This window comes from Heloderma suspectum, chromosome 6 (assembly GCF_057233095.1).
Source record: "Heloderma suspectum isolate Gila_16-S chromosome 6, 16-S_ref, whole genome shotgun sequence".
Classification (NCBI taxonomy): Eukaryota; Metazoa; Chordata; class Lepidosauria; order Squamata; family Helodermatidae; genus Heloderma; species Heloderma suspectum.
Window position 1 is genome coordinate 77,524,452 of NC_139463.1, and position 17,650 is coordinate 77,542,101.

A 17,650-nucleotide genomic window follows, 5' to 3' on the forward strand; every position below is an offset into this window, starting at 1 on the left:
CAGAAATGTGTGTGCTCCTCACAAATTCACACCTCCGTAAGTACGCATTAGCAAACGCTATTAAAACAAAAACAAAAACACGATCTTGGTCAGTGCAGGTGAAGCTGACAGAAATGAGTTAAATCCTCTCCTCCATGAGAGGAGTTAACACATTCCTGCTGTATCCACCCTTTGCTGATGCAGCTTTTGGTTCCTCCTTCCAGCACCAGCACCCCCAGATGAAGAGGAGAAGCCACTTCTCCTCCCCATGGGGTAGTACTGCATGCTTAGGACACACTGAATCCTGAAACTCAGGGAAGTTGCAGTAAGGGGAAAATCCATCACAAAAATCCATCACAAAAGGACCCTGCGAAAATGCAGATTTTACAGCAAAAGAACTCGGGACTGATACAGATTGGGGGTAATGTCATGTGTCACGTGTGAGGTGCAGTAGGACCACAGTAAATTCCCTGTTTAGATTGGGTCAGAATCTCATAATGTGGGAGAACTCCACATGCATGAGAGAAGTTTCTAGGGTGCAGATTCCCCTTCTACTCCACTACTAGTCTGCCTTAAGCATTACTACTCACTGAACAGGCTGTTCAAATAATACAGAAGTACTTTAAGGGCACAATCCTATGCATGTTTAGGAGTTGTAGGACCTTTTTCGGGGAGCTGTAGGACTTTTTTTTCTGTTGAAACATGTATAGGATTGTGCCTAAAACTGATGTAGAAATAGACTGTTACTGTCTGGACCATTGTATAAACGCATTGTTTATTCAGTCCCTAGCTATTGCACACATAGCTAAAGTTCATGGTTGTGGGAGGACGGAGTGACGAGGTGGGGCATATAAATAAGGGGAAGTGAGTGAATTCAATGATCTGCAAGACTGCTTTATGAGGGGAGATGACCTCCCTCACGTTCTCCCTCTTGTACAGCTTGGCTCTCCTACCTTTGTTCACAGCAGGTGACGGTAAGGAATGTTCCATCATTTCTGGTTCATTTAACTAGCATATCACTGATCTCCAGTTTCAGTGGTTTCCTTACAGCTGACCCCAGTTGTGACAAAGGAAAGAAGAAGAAGAGATAAGGGTTATACAATGGGTCTTGTAAAATGAAGAGTATGACGTTAGCCTAAAGACAAATAGCAACTCAAATAACACAAGGTTGGGATCAGCCACTGAAATGAACTGGTGGGAATGTTAATCTAAGGAAACGGGAGCAGTTCTTCACACAGTAGTGCAGTGGAAGCCAGGGTTCCATCATTCCACAGGAGTGCCAGCACCATCAGATGTAGATGCAGTGTTGGCATAAGACTAACTTCATACAGTGATCTGGAATCCATACATTACAGTTTTAATGCACAGCCCATATTGCATGGATGGGGTGGGTGGTGCATCCATACTGCAACAACAGTGATAATAAATGAAGCAAAATGAGTGACATCATCTGCTGGAGTGCCATGATAATTATGGACCCTTCTCCCTCTGACAAAGGAATGAGGTGATAATGAGTCATTCAGGTTTTACTGTTATTTATTGTGACAGATTAGCATAGAGGAGATCAGGGAATTAGGCAGAAGCTGGGTGCCTCTCACCTATATCAGGCTGTAGTCTAAATGCTAGCATTTCTTTGAAAGATGGTTTGCATTTCAAATTAAAAGTAAAAGGTTGCCTTCCAGCTGGCAAAGACCTTTTGTTAAAGCTCAATGTGTTTTACAAGTCAAACCTCTGGAGTTGGAAGTAGGCATCACTCAGTTCAACGGAGGTTGCTGCTTGGTAACTCTGCATAGAATAATGATCATGTCCCCAAAACATAGTGGTGAGATTTTATTCATTTTTTTAAAAAAAAGTAATATAAAAGCAGTAATTGTTTTGAAACCAGTTTTGATTTCTGTAGCATATTCCTGTACTATAAAAGTGGTTTCATGCCCTATTCCCTGGGAACTGTAGGGGTGTGTCTGTGTGTGTATGTGTGAGAGAGAGAGATCTCCCAACAGAAAATACTCAGCCCTTTTACCAAATTACAATTCCCACAGCCTTTACCTATATTAGTTAAACATTTTAATCGTCATCATCATCATTGAAGTTTACCGAAGCCATGCTCCCATATAGTTTCTTTCAATACTGATTAGCCATAACAGTTCTTATCAAGAACTGTTATGGCTAACAGTTCTCGATCAGTTATGACCTAAGCAAGTTCCCCAACAAGACAGATTGCAGCCCAAACACTCCATCCAAGTTATCTCGAAACTAAGAGTGTGATGGATGTTTTGTTTACCTGCTCCTGTTTCTTTGAGGTTTTAAATCCCCTTTTTAAAACCTACCTCCAGCAAACCCTGGTGAACATCTGTGGAGAAAGTAGAACTCTGTACAGATCATCCTGAATCTCCTCTCTGTGTTCTCCTTTACTCTATAGTAAGCTGCCACCTGTTCTATGCCCCCTTTCTATCTCCAGGATGAAGCCACCTTTTGGGAAAGCTTATCTGTGGGCAAGCCAGCCGATCTTTGTTCCTGCTGAAATAAAGTTCTTACTTACCTCGTACAGAATCCCATAATCTGGGAGAACTCTAGGCACATGAGAGAAGTTTCTAGGTTGCAAATTCCCCCTCTATTCCACTACTGCCCAGCACTATGCTTTACTATTCAAGGATCTGGCCATTCAAATTATATAGAAGTAAAGTACTTTAAGGGTGCAATCCTATGCATTTTTAGGAGTTGTAGGACCCTTTTTAAACTGGGAGTTGTAGAACTTTTTTTCCATTTAAACATGCATAGGATTGTGCCCTAAAACTGATGTGGAAATAGACTGTTGCTGTTTGAAACATTAGGTATAAACACATTATTCATTCAGTCCCTGGCCATTGTGCACACAGACAAAGTTCATCAGTGTAGGAGGAAGGAGTGTCCAAGTATATTTAGGCAGAAAAATGTCCTAATTTCCAGCACTCCCCAGCCAGCAATACTGCCTGGGGAGAGTTGTAGGATATTTTTCTATTGAAACATGCATAGGATTGCGCCCTTAAACTGATGTTGAAATAGATTGTTGCTGTTTGGAATGTTAGGTATAAATGCATTATTTATTCAGACTTTGGCCATTGTGCAAACAGCCAAAGTTTGTAGTTGTGGGAGGGAGGAGTGGCCAAGTGGGGCATGTAAATTAGGGGAAGCAAGGCTGCTTTATGGGGGAAGATGACCTCCATCATGTTTTCCCTCTTGTACAGCTTGGGTCTCCTACCTTTGCTTACAGAAGGTGACGGTAAGGAATGTTCCATCATTTCTGGTTCATTTAACTTGAGCTAGCGTATTGCTGATCTCTGCTTTCAGTGGTTTCCTTACACTGGACCACAGCTCACAGAGACTTTTACTTAGTTACACTTGTGTCAAAGGGAAGAAGAAGAAGAAGAAGAAGAAGAAGAAGAAGAAGAAGAAGAAGAAGAAAGCTTAAGATTATACAATGAGTTTTGTAAAACAAAGGGCACAATCCTATTTGGATAGGTGGCTGCTCTGAACTCATAGGCGACCATCTATCCACTGCAGGGCAGGAGGAGCACGGAGGGGATTGTTCCCTCTGCGCTTCTTCTGCCCTGCATTTGCCTGCTAGACAGCCGATTTCAGCTGTCTAGCTGCGGCAAGGTGGAGCCGGGGAGGAGGCTGCCGGACAACACATAGGACGTGTCATACCAGCATTTCCGCCTTCCCTGCCCTGGAACGCCCCCTGGAATGCCCCATTTTGGCCGCTCTGTGCTCCTCTTGCGAGCACAGAGCATGGGGCTGTTCCATGCTGCCTCTGAGGCAGCAAGGAAGTAGGGGAAGGTCACTTCTCCGGGCACCGACCTCGGAGCCCGGGCTCCAAGGTCGCTTACTGGAAAACCAGATATCCTATGGCCGTCTAGCCACTGACCTGCAGCCATTGGATTGCTCCCAAAGAGTGCAAAGATAGCAAGAAGACAAATATCAATTCAAATTAGAAAGGGTTGGGATCAGCCACTGAAATGAACTGGTAGGAAGATTAATCTGATGAAACGGGAGCAGTTCTTTACACAATAATGCTATGGAACTCAGGGATCCATCATGCCACAAGACTTCCACCACCATCAGATGTAGATGTAGTGTTGGCATAAGATTAACTTCATACAATGATCTGTAATGCAGATGTTACACTTGTAATGCACAGCCCATATTATATGGACCGATTATTATATTATTAATGCACAGCCCATATTATATGGACATGGGCGGGGCAGCATCCATGCTGTAATGATAATTAATGAAGCAAAATGAGTGGTATCATCTGCTAAAGTGCAGTGGTAAGTCATGGACCCCCCTCCTCCTGACAAGTGAATGAGGTGACAATGAGGCATCCGGGTTTTACTGTGGTTTATTGTCACAGAAAGAAACGTTATTTCACAATGTCACAGGTAGACAGTGAATCTGCAGTGCTGGGCAGCCAGCCAAGGTCGACTTGACTAGATTCCCTCTTCCCAGATTCCACCAGCCCCTTCCGAACATTTTGTTTCCCAGTACTTTGCCTGTGGAATTGACCAAAGCAAGTTTCCCATCAGGACAGGAAGAAGAGATCAGGGAATTAGGCATAAAGCTCAATGTGTTTTACAAATCAGACCTCTGGAGTTGGAAGTAGGCACCACTCAGTTCAGTGGAGGTTTCTGCTTGGTACCTCTGCGTGGAATTACAGGCATGCCTCAAAAACATAATTGTGAGGTTTTATTAGTGGCCTTTTTTCAAATAATAGAAAAGCTGTAACTGGTTGAAACTGGTTTTGATTTCTGTAGGATATTCCTATACTATAAAAGTGGTTTCATGCCCTATTCCCTGGTGTGTGTGTGTGTGTGTGTGTGTGAGAGAGAGAGAGAGAGAGATCTCCTACTGCAAATACTACAATTTCCAAAGTCCTTAGCCATATTAGTTAAACATTTTTTTTCTAAAAAATGATTGAAATTTACAGAAGACATGATATATCTACTTAGTTTTTTGCTTTATTCATTAGCTATAACTGCTCTCCTCTGGGTCTGAATGTCAGAGATGCGAGCGCCAGTCAACTTTCTCTCACATCATTCATGCTACTCTTATACTGAGTCAAATAATTCATCCATCTTGTTCAGTCCTGCATACACTGACTGGCAGTGGCTCTCCAGTAGGGGGTGGGGGCCTCTTTTGGTCTGAAGGCCAAATTAAACTTCTGAGAAGTTCTTAATGGACACATTCCTGTGTTGGATGGGGCTAAAGGAAAGAAGGGCAGGGCCAAACACCCCAAATACCGACATATTTTGCTTAAAGCTCTTACTGCTTGAGGAATTTGACATTGGCAAGTTGTGATACTATAATGAACCTGGTCCACAGCTTATGGACTAATGTGTGGACCAAAACTGAGTTATTTAACGGCTTCTACACTTTTTGCAGGGCTGACAGCAAGGGTCACCAGCTGAGGGCCAAAACACATCCCAGCAGGGCTCCACTGGCAAAAGGCCTTTGGAGTTGATCCCCCTCCTCACCTACCTTTTTCTCTGGACAATGGTGATGGTGGTGGTGGTGAGGAGGAGGAGCAGTAGATGCCACTGCCTACTTGTTCCTTGGCTTTCTGCCTGTCAAGCGCGCATGTGGCAGGTATGATGAGAACGAGGATGAGGAGCAACAGCAGCTGGTGACAATGGCAGTGAGAATTTAGACATGCTGAGGGTGGGGCCCATTGAGGGGGTCTTGCCAAAGGCCCTTCAAAACCTGGAGCCAGCACTGGCTGAGTTCATATTGGTCTACCGCTTGCCATGATGTTCTTCCTGGTGGAAGGCAAGTGAAGCAGCCCGCAGTGGCCTTTGTCCCTCCCCTAGCTGTAGCTTTGGCCAGAGAGTGCCTCCCTTCAGCTCAGCCGAAGGGCAATTGTCAATGTTCCTTCTGGCAGTGCAGGGGGGAAGCAAGACCCCTGCAGTGGCTTGTGTGTGTGAATGTGTGTGAGGGTTTGGGGGGGAGTTTCTTGTATTATTATAGCCTGCTATAAGCCATTTTGATAATCATTTGATCAAATGGCAGGGAATAAATCTTCAAAAAGAAATGAAATACAAATGGTGAGGCTTGCCGATGCTCCAGGCTAAAAGGAGATTTTGTATTATTATGCTACCATTTCTGTCTTTTCATTTTAGTCCATCGTAGCTTCTGTTCTTATCCTCTTGTCCTCCGTTTCCATTTCAGTTCCCCTTCCCTGTGTTTTCCCATTTATTTACAAAGAGAAGTCCTATTCTTCATGCACCAAGGATGATTCTTCCAATGAGATGCTGTGGTGCGCCACAACTGCCAATTATGATGAGCATCAGCAATGGAAGCCCTGTGCCCTTCATGGTGAGAAGTGTAGAATCCCACCAGAACCCCCCCCCCCCCGGATAAGGTATTGTTCTGCGGTCTTCTTAATGAGGGTGCAATCCTAAGGTCTCCAGGATGGCACCCCAATAGCCTTAGGATATTTTCCCTCATTGCAATGGCAGAAACCTCTACAGTTATTGCTCCTCTGTTGTTGGTGTTCCAAAAACTGTAGGGAGAAAAAAAGAAGCATGCCAAGGGTGTGTTGGGCCAGACTGAGGGAGTTTTAGATGCCATGGGATTTTCAAGATAATAAAATGCAGCAGTGGGCTGTCCCTTGAAAATGCCCTCACCCCACCCCAAGGTCATTCCCCAGACTCCCACCATATTATTTCTCTCAAGCTTGAGAGCCTGGGAAATTGGCATGGGGGGAAAGCTAGAAACTCCCCTTCTTGTCAGCTGAATCTTCCTGGCAATGGCTCCCTACCTCTGCATGGGTGTTCTGGAGGCAAACAGAATATTGAAAACCCCAGTTTCCCCTTGCAATGTGTAGTTCTGCTTTGAATGCGCTTGAAACATCAACTTGTCCTTCCAAAGGATTCAAAGCCTTCCTCAAACTGGTACCCTCCAAATGTGCAGGAGTGCAACTCCCATCACCCCCAATCAGTATGACCAGTGGTAATGTATTATGGGAATTATAGTCTAAAACATACAGAGGCCACCAGGTTCTGGAAGGCTGGAATATAGTAAAGTGAAGCACATCGCCACCATACATAGTCACATGTCGTCTCTAACCTTGTTTGCATCTAGAGTATGGCGGCAACTCTGGTGGGAAAGTCTGTGCCTTCCCCTACAGCTACAAGGACCGGACCTTCTACACCTGTACCGATGAAGATGCTCAGCATGGAAGGTTCTGGTGTGCCACAACGGGGAGCTATGACAAAGACGAGCAGTGGAGCTACTGTGCTGACACCAGTAGGAAAATTGTGGGGACTGAGATTAAAAGCTGTGGCATGGTTGGCTGGGCAAGGTTGTTTGTTGGTAGACAAGAATAGCGAGAAGGTTGTTTCAAGAGCATCTGAAAAAAGAAACTGGGATGAAGGACTGTGCAGTGCAGAAAAGGCGCCAGGCGGAAAGGCGGAAGGCAGCATGACTCAGTGGCAACATACCTGTCTTCCATGCCTAATGTACCAAGTTCAGTACTTGGCATCTCTAGTTAAAGGATCTTTGAGCCAAGCTACACAGAATGCTAACTGCATAGTGTGTAGCTAAGGGTTAGCTTTTTCTTTACTCTAGTGTAGGAGTGTATGTGTGTGGTCCTGATTCGGAATGGGACCACTGCTCAGTATGAGAGCGGGATTAAACCTTATCCTTCATTTGTTTCCTGAAAGGCCCCCCACCCCCAATGAGGGGATCATCATGAAAAGAAAAAAAGCCTCCACTGGCGCCAATGGAGACTTCTTTTCTTTTTTAACTCGGGGGTGGGGGGATTTCAGGAAGCAAATGTTGGTGTTGGGAAGCTTAATCCTCCACTCCTGGTGCATGGTCCCTTTCCAAAGAAGAAGCTAACTCTCAGCGACATGCTATATGATTAGTGTAACATGTAGTTTGGCTCTTAGGTGCAGCATTTGAAACAAACAACAAACATGGAGAGTCTTGGGTACTCAAGAGCAGTCAAGACTGGGCTGAGTGAACCACTGGTCTGGTTTGGTATGTGGCAGCTCCATCTGTTCATGAAGTAACATGACCCATATTAATGTGGGATAAAATATGTAAATGTGGGGAGCTGACCACAGACCCTGATTTCTCCCCTCTCCCTCAAGTCAATTCAAACAGTCCAGACCACAACATTGATCAAAGAGAAGGTTCATGAGGGAAGTGTTTCAGAAAAGACAGCAGAAATCTCATCTCTTGGGGCCTAGTTCTCACTGAGGTTGTGAATCTCCGTCTGGGCTGTACCACTTGAGAATACAGGTGGGGGCTCACCGGGCCATATACCATACCAACAAATAAAAATCCCTCAACAAAGTCAACTAGATGTCATTCCCTTATGTGTTAGTTATCTATGCAGAGGGAATATTTTTGTATGGAGGAGTCTTCAGTAACATGAACCCCCAACTGCACTTGCTACATGCCAGATATGAATTATTGCTGAGTCTCCACATTATCACCAATTTACAAATCTCATCCCCACTTGTGGGAAACAGTCTCTAATGCCTCACAAAACAGGAGAAAGTGGTGAGTACTGGTCTTCTGAATGTGGGTTGTTACTAGAGACATGATCTTGGAAGCACTCTTGTCATACAAGATTCCTATCTTCTCTCTCTCTCTCTCGTATTTCATCCTCTCCATCCAGGACTAGAGGCTAATGCTCAGGGGCCGTGTGTCTTCCCTTTCATCTACAAGAGAAAGTCCTACTCATCATGCACAACTGATGGGGACTACAATGGAAAACTCTGGTGCTCTCTCACCAGCAACTATGATGCAAACCCCAAATGGACATACTGTAATCCTTCAGGTAGGGGGTGGGAACAGGGGAGGAAGAGTGGGAAATTCTGGGAGGAGCGTGACTAGTTAGTGGTTTGGAGGTATTCAGGTGGGAAGAACAGGAAAACATGGTGGGGTGATTTAGTTTGATGGACAGATGAAAAATATCTTTCATTCTCTGCCTGCTATATTTAGAATGACGGATTCACAAAAGTACTCCAGGTAGGTTGAACAGGGCAACAATGCTCAACTTCCATCTTCCCGCAACTTAGGTGCCATGGTCCTGTCTCATACCCCAGGACTGGCTCAGAAGAGAGGTAGTAGTTTAAGCAATCCCTTCTAGTTTGGATGATTTCAGCACCCCTATTTCTGTGACATTTGTCTATGCTTTTCTCCCCAGCCAGAAAGGTAGTTATGAGATATGTGTGTTTCTTTTGGGGGGTGACCATATATATGGACTGATGTTGGAACATGCCTGTATGTTTTTGTAGTTGTATGCACACATACTTGTGTGTATTCATATATGTGGAAAACACATATTTATGAAGGGTGTGCATGCAGGGTATGCTTTTGTAATGCCTTTGTAGTCATGGTGTTTGGTCATCTGCCTTGAAGTCCAACTCTTACGAGCATGATTCTTATATCTCCTTTCCATCTCAAATGTAAAGAAATGTGTGGATTTTGGTAAATTCTTATCAAAACCAAACTTGTCATGTTCCAGCCTTGAGCTGTCCTCTGGCTCTGAAGAGGCTTTATAAGGCTTCAGAAAGCCTTTGACTGTTGCTGAGTCAACAGCGCCCCTTGCTTAAGTCTCAGCTAACTTGGAGCAGGTGGGCACGGTTTCGGAAGACCCTGCCTGGTCTAACTTGCCTGGCTGTTCAGTACCCTCAAACCAGACTTGGCTGGCCTTGACCTGACCTGACCTGACCTTGCCAAGTCATTGCCTGCATGTGCTTGCTGGTTCTATCACCTCTGAGTGCTTTGAACCAAGTCAGATAGGACAGAACTGAAATAAAAATTTCACCCATCTGCACTAGCTAAATTCAGTAAGTCCACAGAGAGTATGGATGTCCACTGCTGGGAAATCCATTCTGTGTATTCCTGAGAGATTTCTGCAGTGTTTCTGTGAATGTGTGAGGGTAGTGGACTGTGCCAGATTTTTGCAGGGAGGGGACTCTGGGAAATTTTTGCACAAAAGGCGGCCTTGAGCAAATTGTTATTTGTGCAAGAAGGCAGCCTTGTGCAAATTGTCAGTTTTATCCTTTCCACACATTTATTTAGCCCTGTAGAGTCCTATTCCATATGCTGGGGAAGTGGACCTGACAAGGACATTTACAGGAGGGGAATATGCCTCTGTGGCACTACATAGCAGACAGGCAGCCCTGTAATCATGCGCAGTTGCACAAGAATATATGACAACATTTCAACATTTGCCCACATTTCAAGACTCCCCCCTGAATTTGCACAAGTAACAATTTGCATGAGGCCGCCTTTTGTACAAATTGTCGCCATTTTAAAAAGCTGGCAATTCACGAATTGGCTCAATCTACTACAAACTGAGCTGGTGCCAGCAGAGGGAAATGGAAAAAAATCGAGGGGAGGGGAATCCATTGAGCTCCAGTCCCCAAATGGAATTGCCCAACATCCCTAATGGAGAGAATCATGTTGTACCTGCCCGCCATATAACTGTTAAAGACGAGGAGCCTGTCAGATGGCAGTCCTAACTTAGTACGACAAATATGGTTCAATATATCCAGAAATTAAAGCCCAGACTTTTCAGATCTCAGTTTCCAAAGACTGGGCATGGTTGGATGAACCTGTCCAGTTTGGTTTCTCTTGCATTCAGTTTTGTTTTAGGTTCTAGCTATGTATGTACAGTATGTATGTATGTATGTATGTTTTAACAATAATACTTATATACTGCTTAATATAAAAAAACCTCTAATGGCACAGTCCTATGGCCGCTAGACAGGATAGTTCGGTTTCCAGGAACCAACTTCAGATCCCATACTCTGAGGTTGGTTCCCTGGAAACTGCCTCCCCACCCCCTCCCCTGCTGCTTCATTGGTGGTGTGGATCTTCCCTGGGCTCCACACTCGGATGAGCAGCATGGAGTGGGGCAAAAGGGGGCATTCCCAGAGGTGGGAAGGGGCTTGGATTGTGGAAGTGCCAATAGGACACTTCCTATGCGTTGTCCAGCCTCCTCCCCCTGCTCTGACATCCTGTGGCTAGATAGCCGAAATTGGCCATCTAGCCATGAATGCAGGGTGGCCGGAGCGTGGAGGAGAAGATTCCCTCCATGCTCCACGTGGCCTGCATTGGATAGGCGGTTGCCTCTGAGTGCGGAGGTGGCCACCTAACCTGATAGGGTTGCTCCCTCCTTAGCACCATTAAATACACCATTAAAACAATTTTGTTTACAAATTCAGTACAAATTCTTTAAAGATACCTGATTAAAAACAATTTCACATTACAATAACAATACAAGGACCAGTAAGATGGAGCAGCATGTAATTAGCTGCAATTATTTACAAGCCAGAGAGGGCCTGAGCGAACAGGTAATTTTTCTGAAATGCCCCAAGAGCTTCAGCTACTGTGGGGGTATAGAAATGTTATACAAAAATAAATAAATAAAATAGAACAAGTGTGTTTTCAGGAGACATTTGAAGCATAACACATTTTCTGCCTCCCAAACTGCATGGGGGAGGGTTTTCCAGAGGGTGGGCACCACCACCGAGAAGGCCCACCTTCGATATATTACATGGAAAAATTCTTTGGTTGCGGGATATGATATCTATCCTGAATATGAAGAAATTTGTGACTTTTAATAAATTCTTATCAAAACTGAACTGAAACAAAATTCTCACCCATCCTTACTCATCGCTCAGGTTACAGTTTCTGCCAATCCCTCTTAATGTCGTTTCTCTTAACTCCTTCTACCCTTACCTTTTGTTCCCCCTTCAGAACACCGGCCCTGTTTCTTTCCTTTCATTTTCAAGGGGAACTCCTATTCTGCATGTACCAGGGATGGAGCTGCTGATAACACCCTCTGGTGTGCCACAACCCAGAACTATAGTGAGGACAGTAAATGGAAGGCATGTTCCATACAAGGTAGGAGATCTGGTGGTGGCAAGAATCTCCTTGGAAACTCCCCATCTGGGCCACAAAGCTCTCTTGCCAATTGTTGAAAGGTTATGACCTGTACAGCTTAGAACATGCAGGACATCTAAAGGCTCACCTCATCCTATAAGAGCCTGCCCATGTATTACAATAATATGGAGATACTAAGAACCCAACATCTGGACCCCATTATTGATCATATTAGAGATGATGATTCCCCTCTAAAGAAAATTGTATTTTTACTAGAAGGAACAGATTATTACGTATCATATCGAACTGCTCAGTATGCCAAGCTGGCCTTGGCAAAGAGAGAAATTTTTAATCTGTCTGGTGCTACAATACATTCTTAGAAGTATTTAAACAAATGACCCTCACTTTCATAGCATGCTCTGATGTTGATATTATTGAACTGCTCCATTTCATTTTAATTACTGTCTTTATGTGTTTGTTATGTGTTTGACTTGTTTTTATGATTGTGTGCTAAAGCCTGATTGGCTAGAGCATAATAAAATTTGATTGATTGATTGAATAATATAGAGATGCTCTCTTGTCCATTCAAAATCTACCTATGGTTAGAACAAAGGAAAGGGTTTTCCTCTCATGCCATGCTCAAACTTTAGAACTACCTGCCTAGGAAGGTCAATTTTGCCCCTCCCTATTTACCTTCTTCTGCCACAGAGTTTAGAACAGAAGTGGGCAATTTCGGGCAGTCCAGGGGCCAATTTCTTCCCTGGACCTGCTATGGGCTACACTCCCCCCATTGCCGCTCCTGTGCCATAAGGAAGGGGGGAAAGTCACACTTAGATCATTGTCTCCACCATGGTGGGTTAGGCTGGACAAACTGAACTTGAAAAGAGCAAAACCTGTCCATTCTAAGCCTCCATGCTGGTTTGCGGCTGACTTTCAGTGGCAAACCAAGATGTTTTCTCCTGTTTTTCCAGATAAAAAGAAAAGAAAATAGGGGTGGTGGGTGCAACAGGGGGCAGTGGGGGCTGCATGTCACCTACAGGCCATGTTTAGAATTTCCCTAGTTTATAATTTCCTGTTTCTAATGTGCTCTTGGTTTTAGTACAGGGGTGGGCAGCACACAGACCATGGGCAGGAAGCGACCCTTCAAGCTCTAGAACCATCTCCGCCTCCCACCACTGCCACCTCGCTGGTGAAAAAAAATAATTGGTCTGCCACCAAATTTTTGGCAGCCAACCACGACAGAGGCTTAAAAGTTACAGCTACAGCTTGAAAAAAGCTAAACATGCCACTCCCCCCCCCCCCCCGCTGGTGCACTGCCAGATTTCAGCAGCACAGCAGTAGCAGGAGTGCAGCCTTTTTGGGGTGGCGGTGGTCCAGGGTGTGGAAAGTGGACCCCAGACTCTCCCCACCCAAAGTTGCCCACCCCTGTTTTGGTGTATGGATTGTACTGCTTGGCTTTGCTGTAACTAGGGTGGAATCGTTCTGGTTTGCTCTGGTTTTCTGCTGCTGTTCCTAATTGCTGGCTTGCTATTCTTGCTGGCTTCATTCAGTACTTTGAAAAGATATTTTAAAATATGCTATTAGTATTGTTGCCTGCATGAAACTGTATAATGAAAGGTGGGATATATGTATTTTAAATAATATTAAATAAGTAATAATATTGTTCATCCAGATGCACTTGTATGCTGCCAGGTACAGCACTATACAGGAGAGTAAGGTGTCACTTAGCATGAACACCACTAGGCGTGTACTAGGGATGGGTGAACATACAATATTTGATTTCATTGAGGTTACCTGAATGCTTTCTCATAGCTCATTTCACCTTGTTTGCATTCCTGAACCCAAGCTTCCTACCACCATCAGGAAAAACACATTTTTAAAAGAGGGCAATTCTTCTCAATTTGAAACATAAGCATTTGTTAAAATGTGCGTTTTTTTCTGACCAAAAATGTCCATTTCCTCCGGTAGGCTAAAGCGTGAAAATGTGAGGGGGGGGGGATTTGTGCAAATGCACGAGTGCACACATGGGCATTTTTGGAAGTGCACATTTTCACAAGTGTGCACTTTCGAATGCAAATCCAAGTTTGTGACATACAAACATTTCCCGAGTATTGTGCTTCTGCCTGCGTTTGTAGGTAGAGCTTTCCACCTCTCCCCTTCTTCCAAACCATGTCTAAGGTCCACCTTCTTAATTTTGAGCTCCCCACCTCTACAGAATATGAAGGGAACTCCAAAGGGAAGCCCTGTGTCTTCCCATTCCTCTACAAGGACCTGACTTTCTTTACTATACAACGCTATGCGTTGCCCTTATTTTCGCCGTAGTCTACGTAAATCTTTACGTAGACTACAGGGACCAAATAAGGAACGCGAATGGCGGCTCCCTATGGGGGCCGCCATTTGCGTACGCGCTTTTTTTTTTCAAAGTCACCCGTGATAGGCTACGTGACGATTAACGTAGCCTATCACGGCTGACTTTGCAGATCTAGCCGTGATAGGCTACGTTAATCGTTACGTAGCCTATCACAGGGGCATATTTTTTTTTTTACTTTTCTTGTAATGGCGGCGGCGGCAGCCGGTCGAAAGACCGGCTGCCGCCCCCGCCCCTGACGAAGACCTGCCGAACCGCCGCCGGGACCCTCCTCTGGGAGGGACATTCGTGAAAGGTAAGTCCCATCCCGGGGGGGGGGCGGAGGGCGTGGAGAATTTCTCCCCGAACAACCTTCAGAGGACCGAATGCGTTGGCACTCGGCCCCCCGAAGTTTCGGGGAGAAATTCTCCCCCATCCCTACTTTTGTGGCCAGCCTCCCAGCCTCCATCAGAGGAGGCACTTGGAGGAGTGCCTCAGATGACAAGCTAACATATGGGTAGGTTAATACTGGGAAATACGCTTCCCCAGGTATTGCAGTCCCAAGCCATGTAAGGCTTTATGTCAAAACCAGCATCTTGAATTGGGCTTGGAAACTCCACCCCCCCTTTTGTTCTTTCTTGTTTTTAAACTACCAATGTTTTATTGTATATTTCAACAAAACAAACAAAAATAACATTTTAAAAAATCGCAAGTGTAACTACATACTTTAAAGGCCTTAGTTTCAAATATTACAACTATCTGGAAAAGAAGAAGAAAAAGGAATAGATTAGACATAAACTTCAGTAAAGGCAGACCAAATATCCAAATATAAGTCCATTTGTGAGTGCTACCTATATCCAACTCTTTCATATGTTTCTAGTGTTGTTAGGACTTCAGTCCATTGCATTATAGGTGTGGTGTGGCTTTTATCCTTCCAGTATTGTAGTATCAGTAGGGATGTTGGAGAAATCCTCCACAGACCCCAATGAGGCTGGATTCTATTGAATCCGGCCCTCGAAGTCCACAGAGGATTGGATCCCTTACCTGCACCTCCAGGAGGAATCCTCTCTGGCCGGATCCTCCCTGCCAGTCGGCTCCGGAGCGGATTGACTGAGGACGCAAATGGCGTCCTGGATGCCATTTGTGGCCGTAAAGGCCTTAGTTTAGGGTAAATGTGTCTGGTGGTGAAAAGAAAATCCGATGCTGTAAAGAACAATATTGTTTAGGAACCTGGAATATAAGATCAATGAATCAAGGTAAGCTGGAGGTGGTCAAACATGAGATGGCAAGATTGAACATTGACATCTTGGGTATCAGCGAACTAAAATGGACAGGCATGGGCAAATTTAATTCAGGTGACCATTATATCTACTACTGCGGGCAAGAATCCCTTAGAAGAAATGGAGTAGCACTCATAGTCAATTAAAGGGTGGGAAAAGCAGTACTGGGGTACAATCTCAAAAACAATAGAATGATGTCAGTACGAATCCAGGGCAAACCATTCAACATCACAGTAATTCAAGTCTATGCCCCAAACACTGAGGCTGAAGAAGCTGAGGTTGATCGGTTCTATGAAGACCTACAACACCTTCTAGAACTAACACCAAAAAAAGATGTCCTTTTCATCATAGGGGATTGGAATGCTAAAGTAGGAAGTCAAGAAATCACCGGGATAACAGGCAAGCATGGCCTTGGTGTACAAAATGAAGCAGGACAAAAGCTAATAGAGTTTTGCCAAGAGAACACGCTGATCATAGCAAACACGCTTTTCCAACAGCACAAGAGGTGACTCCACACATGGGCATCACCAGATGGTCAATATCGAAATCAGATTGATTATGTCCTTTGCAGCCAAAGATGGAGAAGCTCTATACAGTCAGTCAAAACAAGACCTGGAGCTGACTGTGGATCAGATGATGAGCTTCTTGTTGCAACATTTTGGCTTAAATTGAAGAACATAGGGAAAAACACTAAACCATTCAGGTATGACCTAAATCATATCCTTTATGAATACACAGGTGAGGTGGAGGTGAGGAATAGATTTAAGGGATTAGACCTGATAGACAGAGTGGACGGAGGTCAGTAACATTGTTCAGGAGGCAGCAACTCAATCCTTCCCAAAGAAACAGAAATGCAAGAAAGCCAAGTGGCTGTCTGATGAGGCTTTACAAGTAGCTGAGGAAAGAAGGGAAGCGAAAAGCAAGGGAGAAAGGGGAAGGTATATCCAACTGCATGCGGAGTTCCAGAGAAAAGCAAGGAGAGACAAGAAGGCCTTCTTAAATGAACAATGCAATTATTGGCTTGACATCATACGCTACACATCTCTGACCAGTGGAATTATTGGAGGACCTCTGTCTACCTTACTATGCTGAGAACCTAATGCCATCCATTTGGAGAGAGGCTCCAGACAGGAAGATTCCAAAACTTTGAAACCTATAGTTTCAAAACTATAGGTTTTGAAATATAGAGTCATACTTATCACTTGAACCTGCCCTGTTACATTTATGCCATTTGACTTTTCCCCTTGATTCTCTAACAAGTACCGTGTGGTAGCTGTGATCCTTTATGCTCTATGAAAGCATAGAGCATAAAGGAGAATTGTTATTGAAAACATGGCTCCAGGCTGTCTTGAACCAAACAACAGTGTTATAGAAAATTGAGCTACTGCAAGAACGGAAAATGTCTATGCTTTGGACAACTTCATTTATTTTGTTAAGATATTTGCACACTGCCCAGCATACAATGTATCCCAGAGCAGTTCATGAGAAGGATTCCCAATAAAATACAGCAAGATAATGGAAATACTGGAAAAAGCACAGTTTAAACAAATGCACTTTCCGAATTGACCCCAACTTTAGAGCCAATTCAGACAAGACAATGAGAAGTTAAACTTTGCTTCTGAAGATGAAAGGTATGATGCAAGCTTAAATAAAATAGTTACAAGGGCACCACTTGCTTTGTTTTTACCCATTTGCAAGACCAGCAGGAGGTGTGAGCCCTCCCCCCACCAGCAAACTGCCCTCCACTGGGCCCCATCTCACCTCAGTGCCCCCCCCACCTGGCAGGTTTCCCAGTAGCACTGAGCAACAAGAAGACTGCTGTGATTTGTGGTGGCACCTGTGAGTGCCCTGATAAAACGTTGCTCTGGAGCATCATGGGAACAGAAAAACAGTGGCTTCCCAACCACCTGCTGCTGCTCAGAAAAGCCAAGGTTGAGGAGGCAGGCAAGTGGGAGGGCCCAAGTAAAGTCAGGCATCAATGGCAGTGTGTCCTGCTGGACCTCTGCGGCTATGGCAGCTGCCTCAAGATGCTGGCTGTTGCCACTGGCCTTTGCTCCTGACAATGGCCCTGCACAGTTGTTGAATCCAGGGCCTTCAATCTCCCATTGTTGATAAACCTAGTATTTTGAGAGAGGTAGAACTTTTTCTCCTTCTCTCA

General features: G+C 44.5%; 1 protein-coding gene across 1 annotated transcript in view; it reads left to right on the forward strand.

The window, feature by feature from the left end:
* The first annotated feature begins 858 nt into the window (after positions 1 to 858).
* The window catches only part of LOC146341280 (epididymal sperm-binding protein 1-like), a 28,550-nt gene continuing 11,758 nt past the window's right edge, over positions 859 to 17,650 (forward strand). The window contains exons 1-5 of the mRNA XM_084805097.1: positions 859 to 953; positions 6,184 to 6,330; positions 7,099 to 7,263; positions 8,645 to 8,806; positions 11,740 to 11,886. Coding sequence (XP_084661223.1) covers positions 887 to 953; positions 6,184 to 6,330; positions 7,099 to 7,263; positions 8,645 to 8,806; positions 11,740 to 11,886 — 688 coding nt within the window. The 5' untranslated portion in view covers positions 859 to 886. The remainder of the gene's footprint in view (positions 954 to 6,183; positions 6,331 to 7,098; positions 7,264 to 8,644; positions 8,807 to 11,739; positions 11,887 to 17,650) is intronic.